Genomic DNA, 19,327 nt, shown 5'->3' on the forward strand with positions numbered 1-19,327 from the left:
AATCCAAAGCAACAACAACATCACGAATGTTTTACACCTCGAACAGGAAAGCGAACAACCGCCCTTCCTTTCTCCTTTGTCTCAAAACATTTTTTAATCAGCATTAAATGACTCATGGATCTGATGTGCTATCTTCAGGTATCCTCATTGTTAGTTATTTGGAAACATTACGCCATAAGGTGCTAATAAATAATTTTGAGTGGCCGTTTGGGGCTTCAGTTTTTCTCGTAGGGCTATTTCAGGCCGTACAATATAGGGGGAAAATTTTATCTGCACATTTGTAATTTAACCTCAAATATAACATAGGTATAACCCGCATTTGATGTAAAGATCAGCAAGGCTACAATGGGTAGTAGAAAAATATTTGGCAGCATCTCTTGTTAGCAATCCAGTGGAAAATCTCGGTGATCGAAATAGTCTAGTAAAACGTTTTTCAAGATGTTGTCCGAGGCATAACCGAGATTCGTCTTTAATCATTTGTAATTATCAATGCATTAAATTTCATCCTCCTTGCAGGGCGAAGATTTTTCATCAATCATGTTAATCTGAATACCAAAGCCAGAAGCCATATTCCAGATAAACAGTAGCAAGAGGCTAGGAGCTGGACTGGAGCTCCTTGACGTTTGAAGTTCTTGCAAGTCATTCGAGGCTCTAGCACCCAAAGTGCCTATATTTTAGCCGTACACATATTGTATACAACAGACTAGACCTGAACTTGCCTAGAAGTTCTAAATCTTTGCTTATTGTTCACCATTAGTGATATTGGCAAAGACGGATTTAAATGGCAAGGATTTTGGGGTTGTTTGATAATTATCAAACTACCCCTCTCCCCTCCTTTGCTACCATCAAACTAATATTTTCAACTTTGTAGCAAACGATGAAATGGTAGAGAAAGCCATGAAAGTTTAATGGTATCAGGAAGGCAACGAAATTTATTCATAATGAACTTTAATAGATGAAAAAACCTTTACACTGCATAGTAGCTCAGCCATGCAATATTATACCCATGCAGCAAATTATTCTTATACCCAATACTCCAGTACTAATTACATACAGATCGATCCAAATTACATTGCTTAATATGTATACTCTAGATCATGAATAAAAATCAACAACCGAAGGATGTTTAATCGGTATGAACTAATCTTTACCAATTAGATTCATGTTTATATCCTTGAAAGAAAATGAATTTCTTCATTCACAAAAAACATCCATTTTGTTTTTACAGGTTTGTTTAAACAATAAAATTCAAATTTTTTAAAACATTTTTATCTTCAGTAAATGAAAATTGAATTCTCCGAGAGAGAATAATCATATGGAAAGTCCAGGAAGAATTTGTATAAATTCAAAGAAAAATAGATGCAAAAACACATTTTTCAGTTCAAGATTAGAAATTATATTGCATTTAATGAGTATTTCGCTTTATTTTCATCAATTTTAGAGAACCGTTAAGGTGAAAAGTCAGTTTCTTCGTTGCAAATATTTGTGTATTTCCTTTGTTTTCGAATTGCTTGGATTCATAACTGCTATCTATTAAATCTATCAAGCTAAAAAAAGATGACTCGTTAGTTTTTGAAAAAGGATTCTGTAAACTCAAATTTTACCTTTCCATTTCCCTTGAAAAAAATGAAAAAACAGATGACAAGTAAGCAAGACCGTTTCAGAACAAGAACTGAGATTGTTAAAAGCCTTTATGGATGAGCTCGAGAGGCATGGCCCCGGGGAAATCTTTTGAAGGCTAACGATAACCAGATAAAAGCGTTTGGAAAAAACCTTTTCAAAGAGTGACAATGCATAATAGTGTTACAAAAACGAAGGCACATCGCCACATCATTGGTACTTTATCTAATCAACCTAAATTATCGCAAAGACAGGTTATAGCGACATACACATAAAGGGTATATTGCTGCTAAGAAAAGCTGACATAGGCCCCAGGACAACCAAAATGTCTAGGCCTTGACTTTATATTCTTTTCACAAATGCTGAGCGATTTAACTTTTCGCATACTTGTCACCACCACCCTCTCCCCCAGCCCAAAATTTGTTAGCCTCCCAGCCTATAATATGCTCCGCAGTCTTTGCCGCGATCACATCATCTTGAACCAAATCTTTTTCTTCACATGCACTAAGTGAGGGCTATATTTTGATACCTAAAACTGAATGATCGACTTATGCAGCAGTTTAGTAATTATAGCAATATTTACGTTACTACATAGAATTATATACTTTAAAGCTACCTTTTCAATCTATACAAAAAGGTTCGTCATTGTATGACGCATGCGAAATGCTATCTAAAATTTTCCTCTCTTTTTCTTGTTTCGATTAAAATTTAAACACTGAAACTTTATTGAAGACAGTCCCTTTGCATTTACAAGTTATGTTGCCTGCTTTAAGATTTACCGGTTTCTAAAAATTATTACAAACATATTTTGTCGACAAGGACATTATCACTTATATATGCCTGCGTTTTAAAGTGACCTCCATTCTTAGTTGAGCCAAGTAATAAATCAGCGGATAGACTTTAATCCGACAGAATACTGTACCGGGACAAGCGTTAGTTTATCTTTTTATATCAGAATAAAAGTCAATAAAAGTTTTTCATAAGTCAATTTTGCACCCTTCTTTTCAAGAATGATGTTGAAATGGGACCACCATTAGGCGAGTTTGCAACTTTCCAGGAAATGTAAGTACATCTATAAGCTTTTTGAAAGACTAGTCTTTACCGCCTCCACGAGTTGGCATATCTTTAAGAGGAAAAATTGTATTTGCTCTGTTGGTTTGTTCGTTCCCTTTGCTAAAACCAAAGGCAACTTTAACATATGTTTTAAAATTACCGTCGGTTAATGCATAGCAGATGGGCAACAGTGCAAAACTTCCATAAGCAAGGGTGTAGCCTATAGTATACGCATCATTGTAGTAATATGGCGGTATGTAATTTGCCAGGACTGCTATGATACTGAATGGGATCCACATGGCGATGAACACTACTGCAAAGTAGATGTTTGCGTTCACTTTCTGCGTATGAAGACCTCTAAGTGACGACTGCCCAACTCTTGAAGCTTGCTCAGCCAGAGTTTTCCGTATTTTTGAAACATCTTGAATGATGAAAGTGAAGCATACTCCAAAGACTAGTCCTGTTTTGACACCTTCGGCGATGCCTAGGTAATAATGTGTCGTCTTTTTGTGTATTTCATCTGGCTGGCATGGTGCTGTATTATTGGTTACCATAAGATACAAATAGCCAATAGACAGGAAGAGATTTGGAAAGAAACTAATGGCAGCTGCAACTGTAACAATCAACCGCCTGTTGGCGAGGGTGACGCAAGCAACTTTTCCAAAGGGCACTTTCACGATGAGGTCGCGTCGATAATGACACAGCGTGCTTAAGATGATCAAGGAATCATTGCTAAAAATGAATGTGAAGAAGTACCTTGCGAGGCAGGCAATGTTGCAGCTCAGCTCCCCGTTGCACAGCAGCACATGTAAATTGAATGGCATCGCAATGCAGCCAACCAAAAGACTAGAAATAGAGAGATAACGAACAAGGAACTTCATTATGCAATTTGTCACAGTTATGCCATGGAAGGAGAATCGAAGCATCATTGCACCTCCGGCTAGTGTCAGGATGATAAACACAACTGTAAGGAAGGCAAGAAAATCCCGCAGCACTGAGCTGTTCATTTTTAGTGTGTCATGAACTGTCCTTTTTCAATGGAACATCAAGGCAACGAGTGTTGATATCTGGAATAACAAAGCAGTAAAGAAAATAAATTCTGTGTTCTACATTCACGTTAAGATTATCTTTGTGTTTTAAACTCAAACGCATTTTCTCGTTTATGATTAAATAGTAATTTTTCTTTGATATTATAAATTTTTACTCCTTTAACATATTTTGCATTCTAGCATAACATTCAAATAACAAGTTAAAGCATTGCAATTTCAATATAAAGATGAAAGTCTTTGTCCGGTGGCCTAAAAGAGACCAAAAACTTGCTGGCAAAAAACCTTCAATAACACAAACTGTAGTGTACATATTTGATTTAAGTTTGGAAACTGATTCCTGAGTATGCAATTTAAGAAAATAAAATGAAATATTTCCGTGACGATTGCTGGTATTATATTCCAAGCAAAGAATTGGCACTTTTTCGAAACGGCCTGTATTTGCTTTCTGTTGATTCGTTTTAATCAATCAGTTTGTAACAGAAGGACTTTTCACAACATGAAGTCCCGCGTTATAACGTGCTAGTAAAAAATGCTTAAAAGTTGTATGTCGAAAAGCTCTTATAGCATACGAGTTGCGTTTTGTGTTCCATCGAAACTCAGCAATTTGTAGAAGGAGTCAAATAGATGTATATTGCGTTATGGGCTCTTTTTAGATAAACTTGCAGAGAATTTATACGATAACTACGTAGAGGAGGTGCCAATTAGAAAGGGCACTTGTCTTTGACCAACAGCATAACGAGGAAGAGTGGCTAATGCTTTCCCTTGCTGCCTTTAACCTCCCTAGTGTTGTCATGCGTAATAATCCGGATCAAATATGGCTCGAACCATAACACCTTCAGCACTAATTTCAATTGCCCTTACCATCTTCAATTGCCCTTACCACCTTACCTATTTCAAGTGCCCTTCAATCTACATCAACTCACCGGGAGAGACTGCCAGATGGTAATGATAGAAATTCACAAAGCAAAATCAGGCCTAAGTCGGTCTTACTCCTATCTATCCAGAGGTAATCAGCAAAATACGACATGCTTGACACCATCACATTAGTGGAAGTATGGAAATTTTACCTGCTGAATTTAAAAACGAAAAGCCAATTTGCAATTTCAAAGCAGATATGAGAACACCAAAATGGTAATTGTAGGATATGTAAATATTTTTTTCAAAAACTGGGATTTCAATTTATGTGTTTTTGTAAATAGTTGGCCTTATTGGCATTTTTTTCAAACTATACTGCAATTAGCAAACGATCAATCATAAGAAAAATCATATTTATGAAAAATTATACTAAATAAAAACATAGCCATTTCATCTCCCATTATAGACTAATTCCGATTACTAAACTTTGGATAGTGGCATATGAAATAAAGAATTTAAACGTAAAATATTGACTGGCAGAGTTAATTTTCGTGAATTATGGCAGCTGTTCATTGTAATAACATTCTCAAAAATTTGAAGTAACACCTGATCAAATAATCAGGGTTCCAGAATGCAAAATCAATCAAACAACAAGTTATCAATCAAACATAAATTCGCTTCAGCAAACTGAAAGTTGTGCTCAAACGCCGGCGTTGCGTCGTACACATGATTTTTTCTGGCGTAATAGCAAAAATTTTTCTTGTTATCGATATTGTGATGCGACTGGCCTACAATAACGATTGCCTTCGGTAGTGGGTTTACTTTGAATGCACCTTGACATTTATGTCGGTAAAATATGACGTTTCAAGATTTCAGCAAATCGATATTTAGCAGGGCCCACGCCACCGGGGGGCCGGGGCAGCCAGGGTCCCCCAGGTTTTTATGAAGCAAGTAGTTTTAAAGCTGTAGTATGAGGGGTAAGAAGCCTTGCCCCCCCCCCCCCACTTTCAAATTCTTTGTACAGGCCTTGTTTAAAGCCAGATTAAATTTTAGCAATCTCTTTGATCGCATAACTTGTGAAAAACTTAGGTAGCAAGCTGATAAACTACAATCTATCCGTAAAACAGAAATCAGCTTTTACACAACAAAAACCCTAAACTTTCTATTAATAAAAGTGATACACCGTCTTCTTTTCCGTGAAATCACGTTGCTAACTTACGCATAAATACTCAATTTCTTTCATCCACGTATTACTCTTTGCTTAGGTAGGATGTATTAAGATAAGGAATTATCCTATACCATAATATCTTCTAGTTTAGCTGAGCTCAAGATGCTGTTGTAAACAGGTGTTTATATTTTGTTTGTCTTGAAAATATGGAGGAAAATACGGCATACCATTTCATGCATAATATTGTCCATCCAGTCCAGAACAGCCAGAACAGCCTTGTGAATTCAACTTCAACAGAAATTACCTTACAACCAGTAAACAAAACGTCATTTTCTCCTAGTCAATCGCTGTTCTGATAAACCAATCCTAGATCCTAGAACTTTTTGAAAATATTCCCTAAAGAAACTTTTTCTAGTAATAAATTATGCAAGAAATGACGCATCAACGATATTTTAAAATACCAAAATATATCACGAATCATTTATTTTCAGCATTCTCGTGTGAACGAATCTTATAGAATGGCAACGGAAATCCATTGTAACTAGAAAGCCTAAATGAGATTTTCAGGTGAATGTTTGTGAGTCGAAGACATAAATACGTTAGAACACTCAATAACTGATTTGAAAAAGGTAGATTGGGGGGCCTCTTGATGATAGTCATTAATTAAGCCTCGGAAGGACAAGAATAATGCTAGCCTCGATGACAAATGAACGAGCACGATAAATGTGCCTACGCAGGAGTTATGTGATGAGAAATGTAACCAATGCTCCTACAAAATGTAGTAACAAAATCAGCCGGTATATACAGGCATGTTACAGGATTGCCGGTATGACGAAACCTCTAGTCCTTTGTTCGGAAACAATACCGTCTTAAGCCAATCAGTGTTGCAGTGTCATTGCACATGTGCATTAAGAACAGTATTCGCACAACGGTTCTGCCTGTGACAACACAACTCTTGAACTTCTTGCCAGGGCTTCAAGTGATAATGCGCATGTGCAATGACCCTGAAACGGGGGCTAGTGCATGTCTGGAAGACGGACACGATTCATTTCCCGAAGATAATCGACAGATAGTGAACTGGCTTTGGCCATCTGCAAATCAAATTGGCCAATCAATAAGCGTAGTATAACCCACACGTTTATTGATTGGCTAATCGTTGATTGGCAGATGGCTTAGACGTTTGAGTATCTGTCGATTGATATTTAGCTAAATAGAGCATTACATTTTAGTGAAAATAGAGGCTTGTTTTCAGCTCTGAGAGTTGTTCTGAGATATCTAGCATTTATCTGTAAAAGAGAACAGCCTGTCTATAATAATCGATTGTATAAGATATTTGATGAAACATGCATTGACTCGTTGGGATTCTATTGTAATGAACAAATAGCCATAAGTCCAAAATCATTGCTATTAAAACTGTCTTGATAATATCAATGGCGAAAGCAATATTCAAGCTATGCAAGGAAAAAATTACCATCTAAGACATTTTTTCGAACTCAGTGCCATAAATTCAAGATTTTCACAGAAAACTGTATTCAAAAGTTAGACACAGGATATTTTATGATGTTCATATTATCATGCCATGAACGGAGTCGATTCAACGGAATTGATGTTTCTTGCGTTTTTGCGATTTTTTAATTCAGCACCTCAAATATAGTTATACGCTATAGAATTTCCGTGTTGAAGTGAAGCAAAAGGGTTTTGTGATTATATTACCATTATGGAATGAAAGGCATTAATGCATGCCAAAAATTAATGATTCTTAGAATATTCTCGCTTAAGAAGGTTTTAATTTCGTATTCGACATGAAAAATTACATCTGTGATGGCAATCCGCTGAAAATCGAATCTTAACATTTTTCCGACCATCGCAAAACAGATTAAAGTTGACGCTTAAATATTACAAGCTTTTCACGCATTGAATCTGTGCCCAATGCATTTCACGAGCTCTTCCGTTGGAATCTGTCTTGAATTTCTTTTTGCAACAACGTAGTTTACGAAACTATTTGGTCCTTCCTCTCAATGTGACCACTCCTCGTGATTGCTACACCTGGATTTACAGAGAACTGGTGAATCTCCTCACAATCAGAAAAAGATTCGTCATGTCAGTGACTTGAATTACAGTGACCATCATTTGAGTCATCTAGACACATCTATGCTGCCAAATCAAAGTTTAAAGTTTCGGCTACAGGGCCCACGCCACCGGGGGGCCGGAGGGGCCATGTCCCCCCCCCCCCACTTTTTTGGTAAGCAAAGTACTTACAAAGAGGCCTTGTTTTGAAGCATTAAATCTAAGTTCGATTAATAGCACTTTGCCCCTCCACTTTGAAATCCGTGGCGTGTGCCCTGGGCTATCTTGAATAGATATCTGGGTCCTGGTTGAACTATCAAATGCTCAAGTCTCAATGCTCAATCTCTCGTGTTTAAAACTATCGAGAGTGCCATTACAGTGCGCAATAAATCTGCAACATATGTGTAAGTGTAATCTCGTCATGTCCGCCCTAACTTACGCAAAGTTGCTTGTATTGGTCCATCCAAAAGCATGAAGTTTACAACTTGGGTTACAAAAAAAAGGTAATTCTAAGCCAACACCACAGGCAGCTGCTTTTCTCGATTTCGCAAAATTGCACTGCACTGAATATATACAGTATTTAATCACGGATACTGTATATAGATTCAAGTCTTAGATGAGAAAACAAGTTTCGATTCACTCGTTGATTTTGAATCGTTTTCGGTGACTACTCCCTTTTTCTAAGGTACAGCAAGAAGACACGGGATTCTTCAATTCCATTTTAAACACTTGTTTGCAAAAAAGATTGAAGCATGGACACAAATTTTGTTGGCATTTCTTCGTGCTGTCCGCTGTCTGCTCTTTGGTAATACATTAATATCATTGATACTTTCCTCTATCCGAGCTCTGTGGTTAACTCGGAATCGGAGAGTTACCGGTTTTCTTCATTCCCGAAGTTAAATTCCTAAATCAGGATCCAGCTCTAGATGTCCGGTTCAGTAAACACAGCCAAAATAACGCAGCTTTTTTCTTTACGAGTAGATGCTTTTTCTTGAAATATTTGTCATGGAATTCTAACAGAGTGCATTCACAGCCTTGACCATTAGATTCTAGCTTTATTTCAAACGCTTATCGTTTAGTTTCCGTCTTATTAAACAAATATCCAAAAATGAAATTGTATTGTGATTCAAGTAAAATGCAACGACGTGGACTAATTTCATCTCTTAACGGATTAACAGCAAGAGTACGAAGCTAAAGACATCGTTTTTCAAAAAATGTAGAAAAAACCATCTGCACATCACAAGAAACTTCATACACCTACACCATAATCTAAATCTTCATAGCAAAGCAACAACAATCATTTGTAACTGAAATTGAAAGATAAAGCAATAGACAAAGTGTAGATTTAGAAACATTGAAAGGCACTGGTTAATCACTAACAATTATATTATTTGTTAGAGTAGCAGTGAAATAGACTAACAAAAAAACTAAAAAATTTTGGACGGTCATGGTGGCAGAACAGATAAAGAATGACAAAAGTCAATTTACATGTACAAATACCCCTACCTTTTGGACGGTGTTGCCAAAAACTTGCTTCTTATGTTGCCGTGGCTTTGTCTTCTTTCTATGATGCTCTTCTTCAATGAGAGCTTATTCCAGAGGCAGCTTTGTTTAAGCAGTCTGCGCCCATGGGACACTCTGAAAACGTGCACACGTTAACAGATGGCAATGAACCTGCTTCGCTCCTTCCCATCGGCCACAATCTGACAATAACACGCTAGTCTACAAACCTATTTGTCTAAGTCAATAAATTCAGTTGTAAGGGACCGGACGTCTAGTAAAATGCAACTCTTAGATAGTCCATACAGACATTTTATGATCAAATTTCTTTTGAAAAGAATAACACCTTAAGCAGTATACTGTTTCTGCATAAAAGGTTGCAGACTTACCTGAAACGTGCAAGAAACTCTTGCATGACTTTTCTAAAGCTAATTGAACTATTTCTTATTTTAATGAATGCAGTCAAAAAATCAGTTTTTATTTGCACAAAAAAGTGTACAATTGTATCTAAAGTTAAGCATATCTGAAAATTATTTCATGAATCAAGAAAGTAGTTTGCCGCGGGCTACTTTGTTCCGAGCTAAAATTCCTAATATAATAACGTGTCAAAAAGATCCAAATTCGGCCATCCCAACTCTGTGTTCAGTAATTTTGTCCATGATTACTGGGACAGAAAACTAGGGCTCGGCTGGATCTCAGCCTGATTCCACTTTAAGCCCCTTTTGCAAGACTTTCATGAAGAATTCAGGATGACTGGCAGAATTCAGGATGACTGTTTTCTGCAGTTGAACAATTTTGATCTCAATTCCGACTTCTTTGAGTCTTTTAGGGAGGTCTTTAGGGGTCGTTCAAAGGGCACTAATAAATGACTATAGGTATGATGCGCACACTCATGTTCCACAAATAAGGTCCCTGGCCAGATCTTGGTATTTCTCTAACTTTTCGAATTCTTTTGTTTCAACTCGACTGTCGTATGGTATTGCGATGTCCACTACCAGGCATTCATTCTTCACTTTATCCTAAATCTGGACGCCTTGCTTGTATGACATGATCTGTTTGTATGTTGAAGTCCCAAAGAATTGTAAAGACATCGTTCTCCATCGTTGTTTCTGGTTCGTGCTCATACCATTTGCTTTTAACATCAAAGCCATATTTCAGGCAAGCTTCCCAGTGAATCTTTAATTCGACCCAATTAAGACGTCGTTTAAACTCTTTTTGGGCCATCTTGCTGCATTCACTTAAGAAATGATTTACTGTTTCATCAGCTTGCTTACACATTCGGCATAGACTATCCACCTGCGTTTTTTCGATCTTAGCTTTGATCTGATTTCTTCTAATTGCTTGTTCCTGCACAGCTAGGATGAGCGTTTCCGATTCTTTTTTAATTTCTAAGCCATTCCCACCTATCATTGTTGTCCATGTGACGCTTTGTCAGTCCAGTCTTGCTTATGTTCCTTTTCTCTTCTACAATGCTTTGACTTCCTTGTCTGTGATTGTTATATTGCTCTGCTGGCCAATATCTCTAACTTCACAGCGAAAATTTTCTAACCTTTCTGCTCCTTTATTGTGATGGGCTTCTTTACCCCAAATGTCTGACCAGAAATTTATAGCATTATTTGCTTCAGGAGCTTCACTGTCTTGGTATTCATTTTCTGCGTTCAAGTTTTGATAAAATCTCCCTCCGTTGTTGCCAAATAATCTGTTTTGTCGATACTGATTTTCTCGTTTTTGGTATCTCTTTATCTCTCCCGTTTTCGTTGCTATTCTTTGCTTTATTCCTCTCTCACAGTTTGAAGTCTTTTTTGCTTCACTTTGTATTTTATCTAAAGGGAATCTTGATGTTTCTTCTTCATATTCTTTTGCTGAATCAAGTTGTTAATCTTGCTAAGATCTCTGTTCAGTTGTCTTACTTGGTCCTCAAATCTTCTCCTCCACCATGGCTCTTTCTTTTCATTGTATTTTCTACGCGTTCCCACCATTTCAGTTACCAAAGCTGCTCCTCCGTACATCAGATCATTCACATGAGTTATATCTTTCACCTGCACCTTTCCCAGCACCGCATTAACCTTACTATAACCACTTCTTTCAACTTCTTACTGTCAATTCCCTTTCATGGTGGTAATCTTTCTCTCTGTTGTCTGCCAAAATCTTTTATCTTCTCCATAACTAACTTCTCTTCTTTAGTTACGCTTGTCTCATCATATCCTATATCCGGATGTATCTCATTTATATACTCCTAGGTAAGCTGTTCTTCTGTGCATTCATCTCCTTGTCTGTTGGTTACATCGTCATTTGCTGTTGCGTCCGCTTGTTGATCTCTGCTCTGTTATTATAAACATGCCCTGTACAATTCATAAATTATGCATTCTCTTTCAATCACCAATTTTCTTTGGGTTGTTTTTTAAAAGCATTCAATTACAACTCTATTCTCTTTGTGAGACTATTTCCGTCGAGTCCTCCAAGCAGTAGCTGGGTGACAACCGGGACCATGCTGCTGGATCATGGTATAGGCTGCGGTGTCCTTCAGGGTGATGGCCTTAGCCCATTAACCTTCAACCTTTGTTTAATACTTTAATTCATTACATTTCAGATAATAAATTCAACCAGCTCGGCTTCTATACAATCTCCTTAAACCCTGTCCATTGGTTTCAGTTCGCTGACGATGCGGCAGTTGTTACTGGTCAAGAAAATGCAACAAGAAAACAAAGCAAGTATGCTTCTCTCCTATCTGATTTACAGCGGCAGTTCAAATGTGTCTCTTTTGTGAATCTTTATATGAGCTCCCTTGGCATCTTTGGCAATTTCTGCATCTCCTTCTTTAAATGTGTGACTCTCTCTCCATCGATCAACAACAAAAACGGTATCTCATCTCTAAACTTTGAAACATTGCCATCCGTACTACGTACTATATATTTTGTTGCAAAAATAAGCCATCGACAAATCTGGAGTTACATCCTTTTTCATTCTGGTTGTTTTATTTTTCTCAGTTTTTCCTTTTACCTTACGATTATTATAGTTTTTTCTTGTAAAACCAGGCTAGCCAGTTGCAAATTACCTTGTGATAGTGAGATTTGTAATTGTAGTTTAAGTTGAATTGAAAATGAAATGTTTCCATTATTATTATTATTTTTATTATTATCATTATTATTATTATTATTATTATTATTATTATTGTGTGAATCTCTCCAGTCCATTGATGTTCTTCTGGGTAATCTTTGTCATGTCTCAGCTACTTCCTGCAGCTTAAAAACACAACACTTTCCGTAATATGTGAGCTGTTCCAAGGATGGCCGACAACTGTGTACTTCCGACGATGTCAGGAATGTCTAACTTTCTATGCCAGGTCTTTGCGTTCTTTGAGATTGTCACTTTCGATGCTCTGTGGATTCTCTTAACTTCAAGTGCTAGATCTTGATATTCGGTCACCTTCTCGTCCTCAGTTTTGATAATGTTCTGATCCGCTGTTACAGCTATGTCAATTAGTGTCCTGTGTATCTTTCCGCACTAGAGTAATAAGATTGTGATGCAGCTTTCTATCTTTGTAGACAGTCGTGTCCCAGGTAATTTGATCATACCACTTGTCGGTATATTCTATCCCGTACTTTCTGCCCAGCTCCCAGTGTACCCGCAGGACCAACATGTCATGACGTTTCCTGTACTCTCTTTGAGTAAGCTTCGTGCATCCACTGATAATATGCCTTACAGTTTCAGTAGAGTCTCCACACAATCTACACAGAGGTGTCTCTGAAGTCTTATCTATAGCTCTGTTTACACGACAACTTTTAACCTGGGTTAACGTTAACCTGGGTTAGAAATTTTGTAGTGTAAACGCAGCTAACATGGGTTGAACCTGGCTTAAGCCAACCCTATTCTGGAGGTTGATTGAGCCTAGGTTGACCCCAGGTTAAGAACTTCGAAATGCAGTGTAAACGCAAACCTGGGTTGAACCCAGGTTAATGATCTAATTCGCGCATGCGCCTTTTGAGCCATGAAAGGCGCCAAACACAAAGTCAAAACAAAATTCGTCTTGGAACGCTCGTGCAAAAAGGTCCTTCAAATTAAAGCAGCATATGCAACATCTTCAGTTGTAATTAACAGAAGAAGTTGCTATAAATACGCGATCAACATTCGAAAAGGTTTTATTCGAAATGGAAACATTTGATTCTGAAAAAGTCTCGTTCTGGATCAAGCACTGAGAATAATGGATCTAGACAATAACGGTATAACCAAACAAATCTTGATGTCAAAGAATTGCATCGATTTAATTAGGGAGAATCAAAGATGATAACGAATAGTTAGGCATCACTAATTGGCAAGAGTGGTGCGAATGAAGACGATCTATGATAATCTGCAGATAATGAATAATTCACAAGACTTACAAAAATGCCGAATAATGGATCTTCTCGTTTTCCTGATCTAACGGCTACGTTGCTATAATCCAAAAGTTGACAAATGCTTTTCTGAATGTTTGAGAGAAAATCTTGTAGGATGAGAAACTTAAGCATCACTAATCGCAAGAAATGTATATAGACAAAATGAATGCACAGGAATCTTTGCATGCTCGTTTCACACAGACACGAGAATAAGCTGAGCGATCTGGCAATATGCGAAGCCAAAACACGATACTTATATATTATTGCATTTCATGGTTTGCTTGAAAAAAGGTTAGACCTAGAATCCTAAAAAATCCAGCATATACAGCTGTAAGCAGCTACGTTTTCACTAACTGCATGCTGGATATGCGGTGATGTATCAACAGACAATACAGCACTGTTGTCATACCTCTTCTTTACCATGTTTTACTTTACTGTTTGTTAAGCAAAGTAAAGAATCGCACGGACACTTGATGTGATGAAAATCCAAAGAATGGTTGTGAAAGCTGTGTTTCAGGTTATGAAAGCGTTCCAGGTTATGAAAGCGTTCCAGGTTATGAAAGCTGTAGCATATATTACGCATCAGCTGTAGCATATCAAGTGATGTCATCATACATTTTATGCAGAATAGCCTGACTGTTCAAATAAATTAAGAACTTACTTTCTTTACTAAAATATTTTTATCACGATGAGAATAATGTCCACCTCCTGCGAAAGTTTCGAAAGAAGAAGCAAGCGCAGGCGTCTAAGGGAACAAATTATTTCAGTTTCCGTGACATTTCAAGTCTTCTCAATATTTCAAACTAGCAAAAAAGGTTGAAGTAAAACGAAAGATTCTTTGAAGAACGAGTTTCAAAGCAATGTGAAACCGATCCCATAAAAAACCTCCATGGCAGACCTTCAAGTCTGCCGGATTCTATCTTCTCCTGTCTCTATATTCAAACAATGCATAGCATTCTTCCTTTACTAAAATCCCATAGATAAGGTAGAAAACGCAAATCATCTTTGTCCTTCTAGAATTCTGTGTGACTTTTGGGTCATCTTTCTCTTACAGGCTAGAGATAGTGTGCTTGTTTGCTCGCCAAGTTAAGCTACTGTCAATCAGAAAGGCAAAAACTCTATACTCTTAGGAAGCAGCCTTGCCATTGCTGTTCAATAAAACAAGTATTTTTCGCCATGATTCAAAGTAATAGATGGCAAAATGATAATGTCACTAAAATATATTGCTAGAAGTTTTCAGTTTTAACCATATGATCTGAAAAAAACACCATCAAATCACTATAAATATGCGAAATCAACTAAATATGTCACAAACTGTCTTACATTTGCCAAGATCCCCATCAGATCACAGTAATTTTGTTTTGGTTCTAGAATTTATAAACAAGACCAACATAACGATAATCAGTTAGTAAAATTTTGGCCTTTTATATATCATATCTCAGTGAAGTTGTAACAGATTTTACACAATCAGAAGTTATTTGTCATGTTCTTTCAAGTCTTACCAAACGTACTAAAAAAGCTAAATTGTACCACCAACCAACAATACATCTAACATGCACTTTAGATTCCATTTTATTGGATCAAAGGAAACATGTCGAAGCGGTTTCTTACGGGATATCAATACTTTTGTGGTCTTTGAAGCACATTCAAAGATATTTCTAACAAATTTTTCCCTATTAATGTTCCTGGTTGGTACTGTGAGACCAGCACTGATACTGGTATCCATTCACAGGCAGCTGTTGCTGTTGTACTGCCTTCCGTACTTATTCAACTGTAGACTGCTAAAACTCCATACCAAAGCTAGCTTCAGTCACGAAGTAAGGTTATTACAATAAATCTAATGATGCGACTGTAGCATCTTGAAAATAGGATATCTTTTGACCTATGAAAATTGTTTAGATGTTTTTTTAAAATATAGTGGTCATTAAAAGAAAAGGAAATTTTCTTTATATATATGTAAATTCGATTAAAAGTTACAATAGACAACGAACAAATAACCTACAAGACGATAGTGCTGGAAGCATGAAAATACATTGCAAACCAGCACCTATTACATAGAATAATACTATAGATACTTTACAAAAAAATATAAGAATTTACAAAAATCACATTAAAAATTACAAAAAAAATTGCAAAAAATTGCATAAAAAAAGAAAGCGAATATCACCGTGAGCCCTCCACCTAAGAAAACCAGAGTGGGACCTTAAATGAGCCAGGATCTCGTGAAACAAGGGCAATCTTGTACCAAGAATTTGTTTACTTGAGGTTGTCTTGGAATATTGGTCCTTTATAAGAACAAAGGTCCGCAGAGGATTCGATGCGCGGAGAGCTCACAGTTCGTTTATGATGACGTAAAGATGGCATAGGCTCAATCAAGGCGTTCAGTGGCTTATATATATTTTAAGTAGCCTCAAGGATTATAGTGCTTGACATAGGTGGCATCCTTTCATCACTATAGTTATAGTGAAGGTTTTTTAGAAGCGCTTGATTTGAGAGTTTTAATAAGCCCCGAGGTTGTAATATATTGTTAAAAGTATCGAGAAGATCCTTCTTTTGCACATCGTAGTTATGACAGAGCAGCAAAAAGTGTTCCGTATCCTCAATTCCATCGTTGGTTGGGCACATTGGATTTACTTTGTCTTAGTTATGCGCAAATTTGTGAAGATTTAGCTTTCTTAAGCCCACAAGAAGTTGTGTTAGAATTGCTATACCTTTCGGGTCGTGAAAGCTGGGGTAGGGGACGAGTGAGTTTTAAAAGTTTCTTTTTGAAAATTCCCAGAGTTGAAAATTGTCTTAACTCCGGGTCAAGTTTATTCCATTTCGAAAGACAGTTAGGGTAAAAACGTGCACCAAAGCTCTTATAGCTGGTCTACGAAGGCCATAGTTGGATTGTGGAAGGGGTGGAATTCGTTGCCTTGTATACTCTGGTGCTAGGTTATTAACAAAAAATAAAACTAGACGCCTGCTCCAACGTCTTAGGTTGAGCGATTCCCACCCAAACCCCTCATACAGTTTATCCCGAAATGTACCTTTCCGTGCACCAGTTGCTGCTAGTGCTGCAGAGTATTGAACGGATCAAAGTTTTTCCATCTGATGATTCCATTTCAGACTTTCACTTTATGCGGACATAGTGGCCGGTGTGTGATAAATAACGTCACCGTAGTCTAAATGCGGTCTTACGTATAGTTTATAAAGCTCGTTGAGATTATGTCGAGGTAAATAATTTGAAAGATAATCCTTTTTTTACTTCCTCAAAAATAGTCTGGTTGATTCTGACTTCTAGCTTTAATAACAAGTCTTCCATTGCGTTTTTATCTGGCAATACCGAATAAAGCTTCTTTTACAGCTTCAGCCACAACTTTCCTTACCTTCTTTTCGCCCATGGCGATATATCTTGCTTGAGCTTGGCGTGAAAAAGGAAAACTTAGGCCAACCTCGTGTCGTTATCATCGATTGAACGCTTTCAAATTTTTTTTCCAGACCTTGCTTTAATAGTCTCCACCAGACAAGATAAGAACATATCTTTAACGTCATGAAGGTAGCTAATTGTTTCACACAATTTGAGATTATCTTACAGTATAACCCTATCACGAAGAGGAATTTTTGCTTACAGCAGTGTTTCAACCATCTCTCACCAAGCAAGAAAAGGGAATTATGAAAAAGGCACAAAAGTGACACAACAGTGAGGGTCATTGAAATTTTCTTGATATTTACGAAAGCGTGTCAAGGGCACTTTCAAAAAGGCAACTTTTGCCCCCCTCCACCACTCCTATCAAATGACAAGGCTCCGGCGTTCCTCCTCTCTAGCGTTCCTTCTCCTCAACGTCCTGTCCAGCGTTCCTCCTCGCCGGCGTCCGCAGATAAATCCATTTTCCTAGATAACTCTACAGAAACACTTTTATCAAATTCATCCTTCCAAACATTACTCAAAAATCAACTCTTGATACAAAAAGTTCAGTTAAAGTGATATTCTAGCGCAGCTTCCATGCAATTGTGATACTTTAACATTCAGTGCACTATCCGTTGGAAAAGGTAGAAGTCCAATGATAGGTTCGTATCAAACAAATCAAAGTTGATAAATATCTAATGCAATGTCTCCCAAGCATTTTTACTCTAAGTTGACGTGACATTTTGCTTCAGTATTACATTTAACTCTGAAACTAGGTAAGATTACTTCTAGCTTATCTTATATCATTAGGGCTTTCCTTTGATTCGAATATAATCCTGTTTAAAACTTTTGCCACATTTTTTGCAGCTAGATTGAAGCTCCATAATACTCTTTGGAAAGTAAAAATCCTACAAAAAATGTTTGATTTTCCTTCTAAGTTACGAAAGCTCGCTGCAAAATGATTAAAATATTATTCGAACTGAAAAGCGTTGCAAAAAGATAAAGCCTGTGTTTTACTGTAAATTCGAATCAGTTTCTCAGGATCAGCCCGAATTTCAACATGACTTGGCACGTAACTATGGAGCAGTACTGAGTTTGCTTCCTGCTTGCACAAAAAATATTTTTGAAAAGCATTCGTTGAAGAAGCGTTTCACAGCTGGAAACAGCAAACGTTGGTCGTTTGCAAAAAAATGAGGGCAAACGGTAGCGATAATCTGGGAGAAAATCGCCCTTAATCACCCTTTAGAAGACAGTGAGGTAGTGGATTGCATTGTCAAAAACTGCGAAGAAACCATCATCTGTGTAAACAGCAAAGATGTCGCTCAATCGCACTGTCGATAGCCTTAGAAAAACCGCTTAGAAAGCAGCTGTAATGTTTCTGTGGAAGATCAATGCATTACAAAATGTCCGCTACGAAAGCTTATGCAGTTTGCGTATCGTACAAAATCCTTTTAGAGATTTCAAAAGGAAGACCAAGATAAAATCAAGTTTAAATCTGGTCAAAGGCAAATGAAAGCGCAATCTGATTTCAAGAAAAGCCGTTTTACAAATAGCCACTTAGAATTTGAAAGTAAAATCTACAAACTGCCATCAACCTCCACTATTTAAAATTGTGTTAACTCCCTCTAAAATTCCAAAATATAAATTCCTTTTTGGGCTTTTTATAACAAGTAAGCACACAAGCAAATTTAGTGGTCTTTATATCTGTGATGAACAGGCCTTTATTGCCTAGCTTTGTCTTTTTTATCTTTTTTTGTCTTGTTTTGTCTTGTTTTGTCGAGACTCGGTTGTTGTTTGGCAAAAAAACGCAGTTAAGCTGGGCAAATATCATTGGTCTTCCAAGGACCCCCATATTCAATAGACTTGAAAAATTTATTAGAGACAAAACGTCCATTATAAGATTCAAGCAAAACTTGACACAAATTATATTCACTTCAGGTCCATTTTTTTTAAAAAAGTCATAGAAAACAGGCTTTAAAATAAAGACCATGGTACTATGATGATACTGCTTGTCGTGTAAAATCACAAGCAGGAATCCTGCAGCGCGTTCAGTTTAAAAAAAGTAAATATTTTTAACAAGAGCTGGAGCCGAATGAATTTCCTAGAAACCAGGTAGCAAACAAATGTTGCCATTATGTAAGTCTTATTCATGAGAATACCAAAGCACAACTTTGAAAATCTCTAAAGTTGACATTATTTTGACAGAAAGGTTTCATAGAGATGGATTTCCTTATCAAATTGGCAAAGAAAAAGT

At 37.0% G+C, this 19,327-nt stretch overlaps 1 protein-coding gene across 1 annotated transcript; it reads right to left on the bottom strand.

Moving 5' to 3' along the window:
* Positions 1–2,067: 2,067 nt before the first annotated feature.
* On the bottom strand, positions 2,068–19,176 carry LOC135696286 (uncharacterized). Its single transcript, XM_065215633.2, has 2 exons — positions 9,319–19,176; positions 2,068–3,740 (listed from the first exon to the last, which is right to left on the bottom strand). Exon 2 carries the CDS (start codon positions 3,678–3,680, stop codon positions 2,712–2,714), a length of 969 nt encoding a protein of 322 aa, XP_065071705.2. The 5' UTR covers positions 3,681–3,740; positions 9,319–19,176; the 3' UTR covers positions 2,068–2,711.
* Positions 19,177–19,327: the final 151 nt, after the last annotated feature.

The sequence above is a fragment of the Rhopilema esculentum genome, chromosome 14 (genome assembly GCF_057945365.1).
Source record: "Rhopilema esculentum isolate cy_ngs chromosome 14, ASM5794536v1, whole genome shotgun sequence".
Taxonomy (NCBI): domain Eukaryota; kingdom Metazoa; phylum Cnidaria; class Scyphozoa; order Rhizostomeae; family Rhizostomatidae; genus Rhopilema; species Rhopilema esculentum.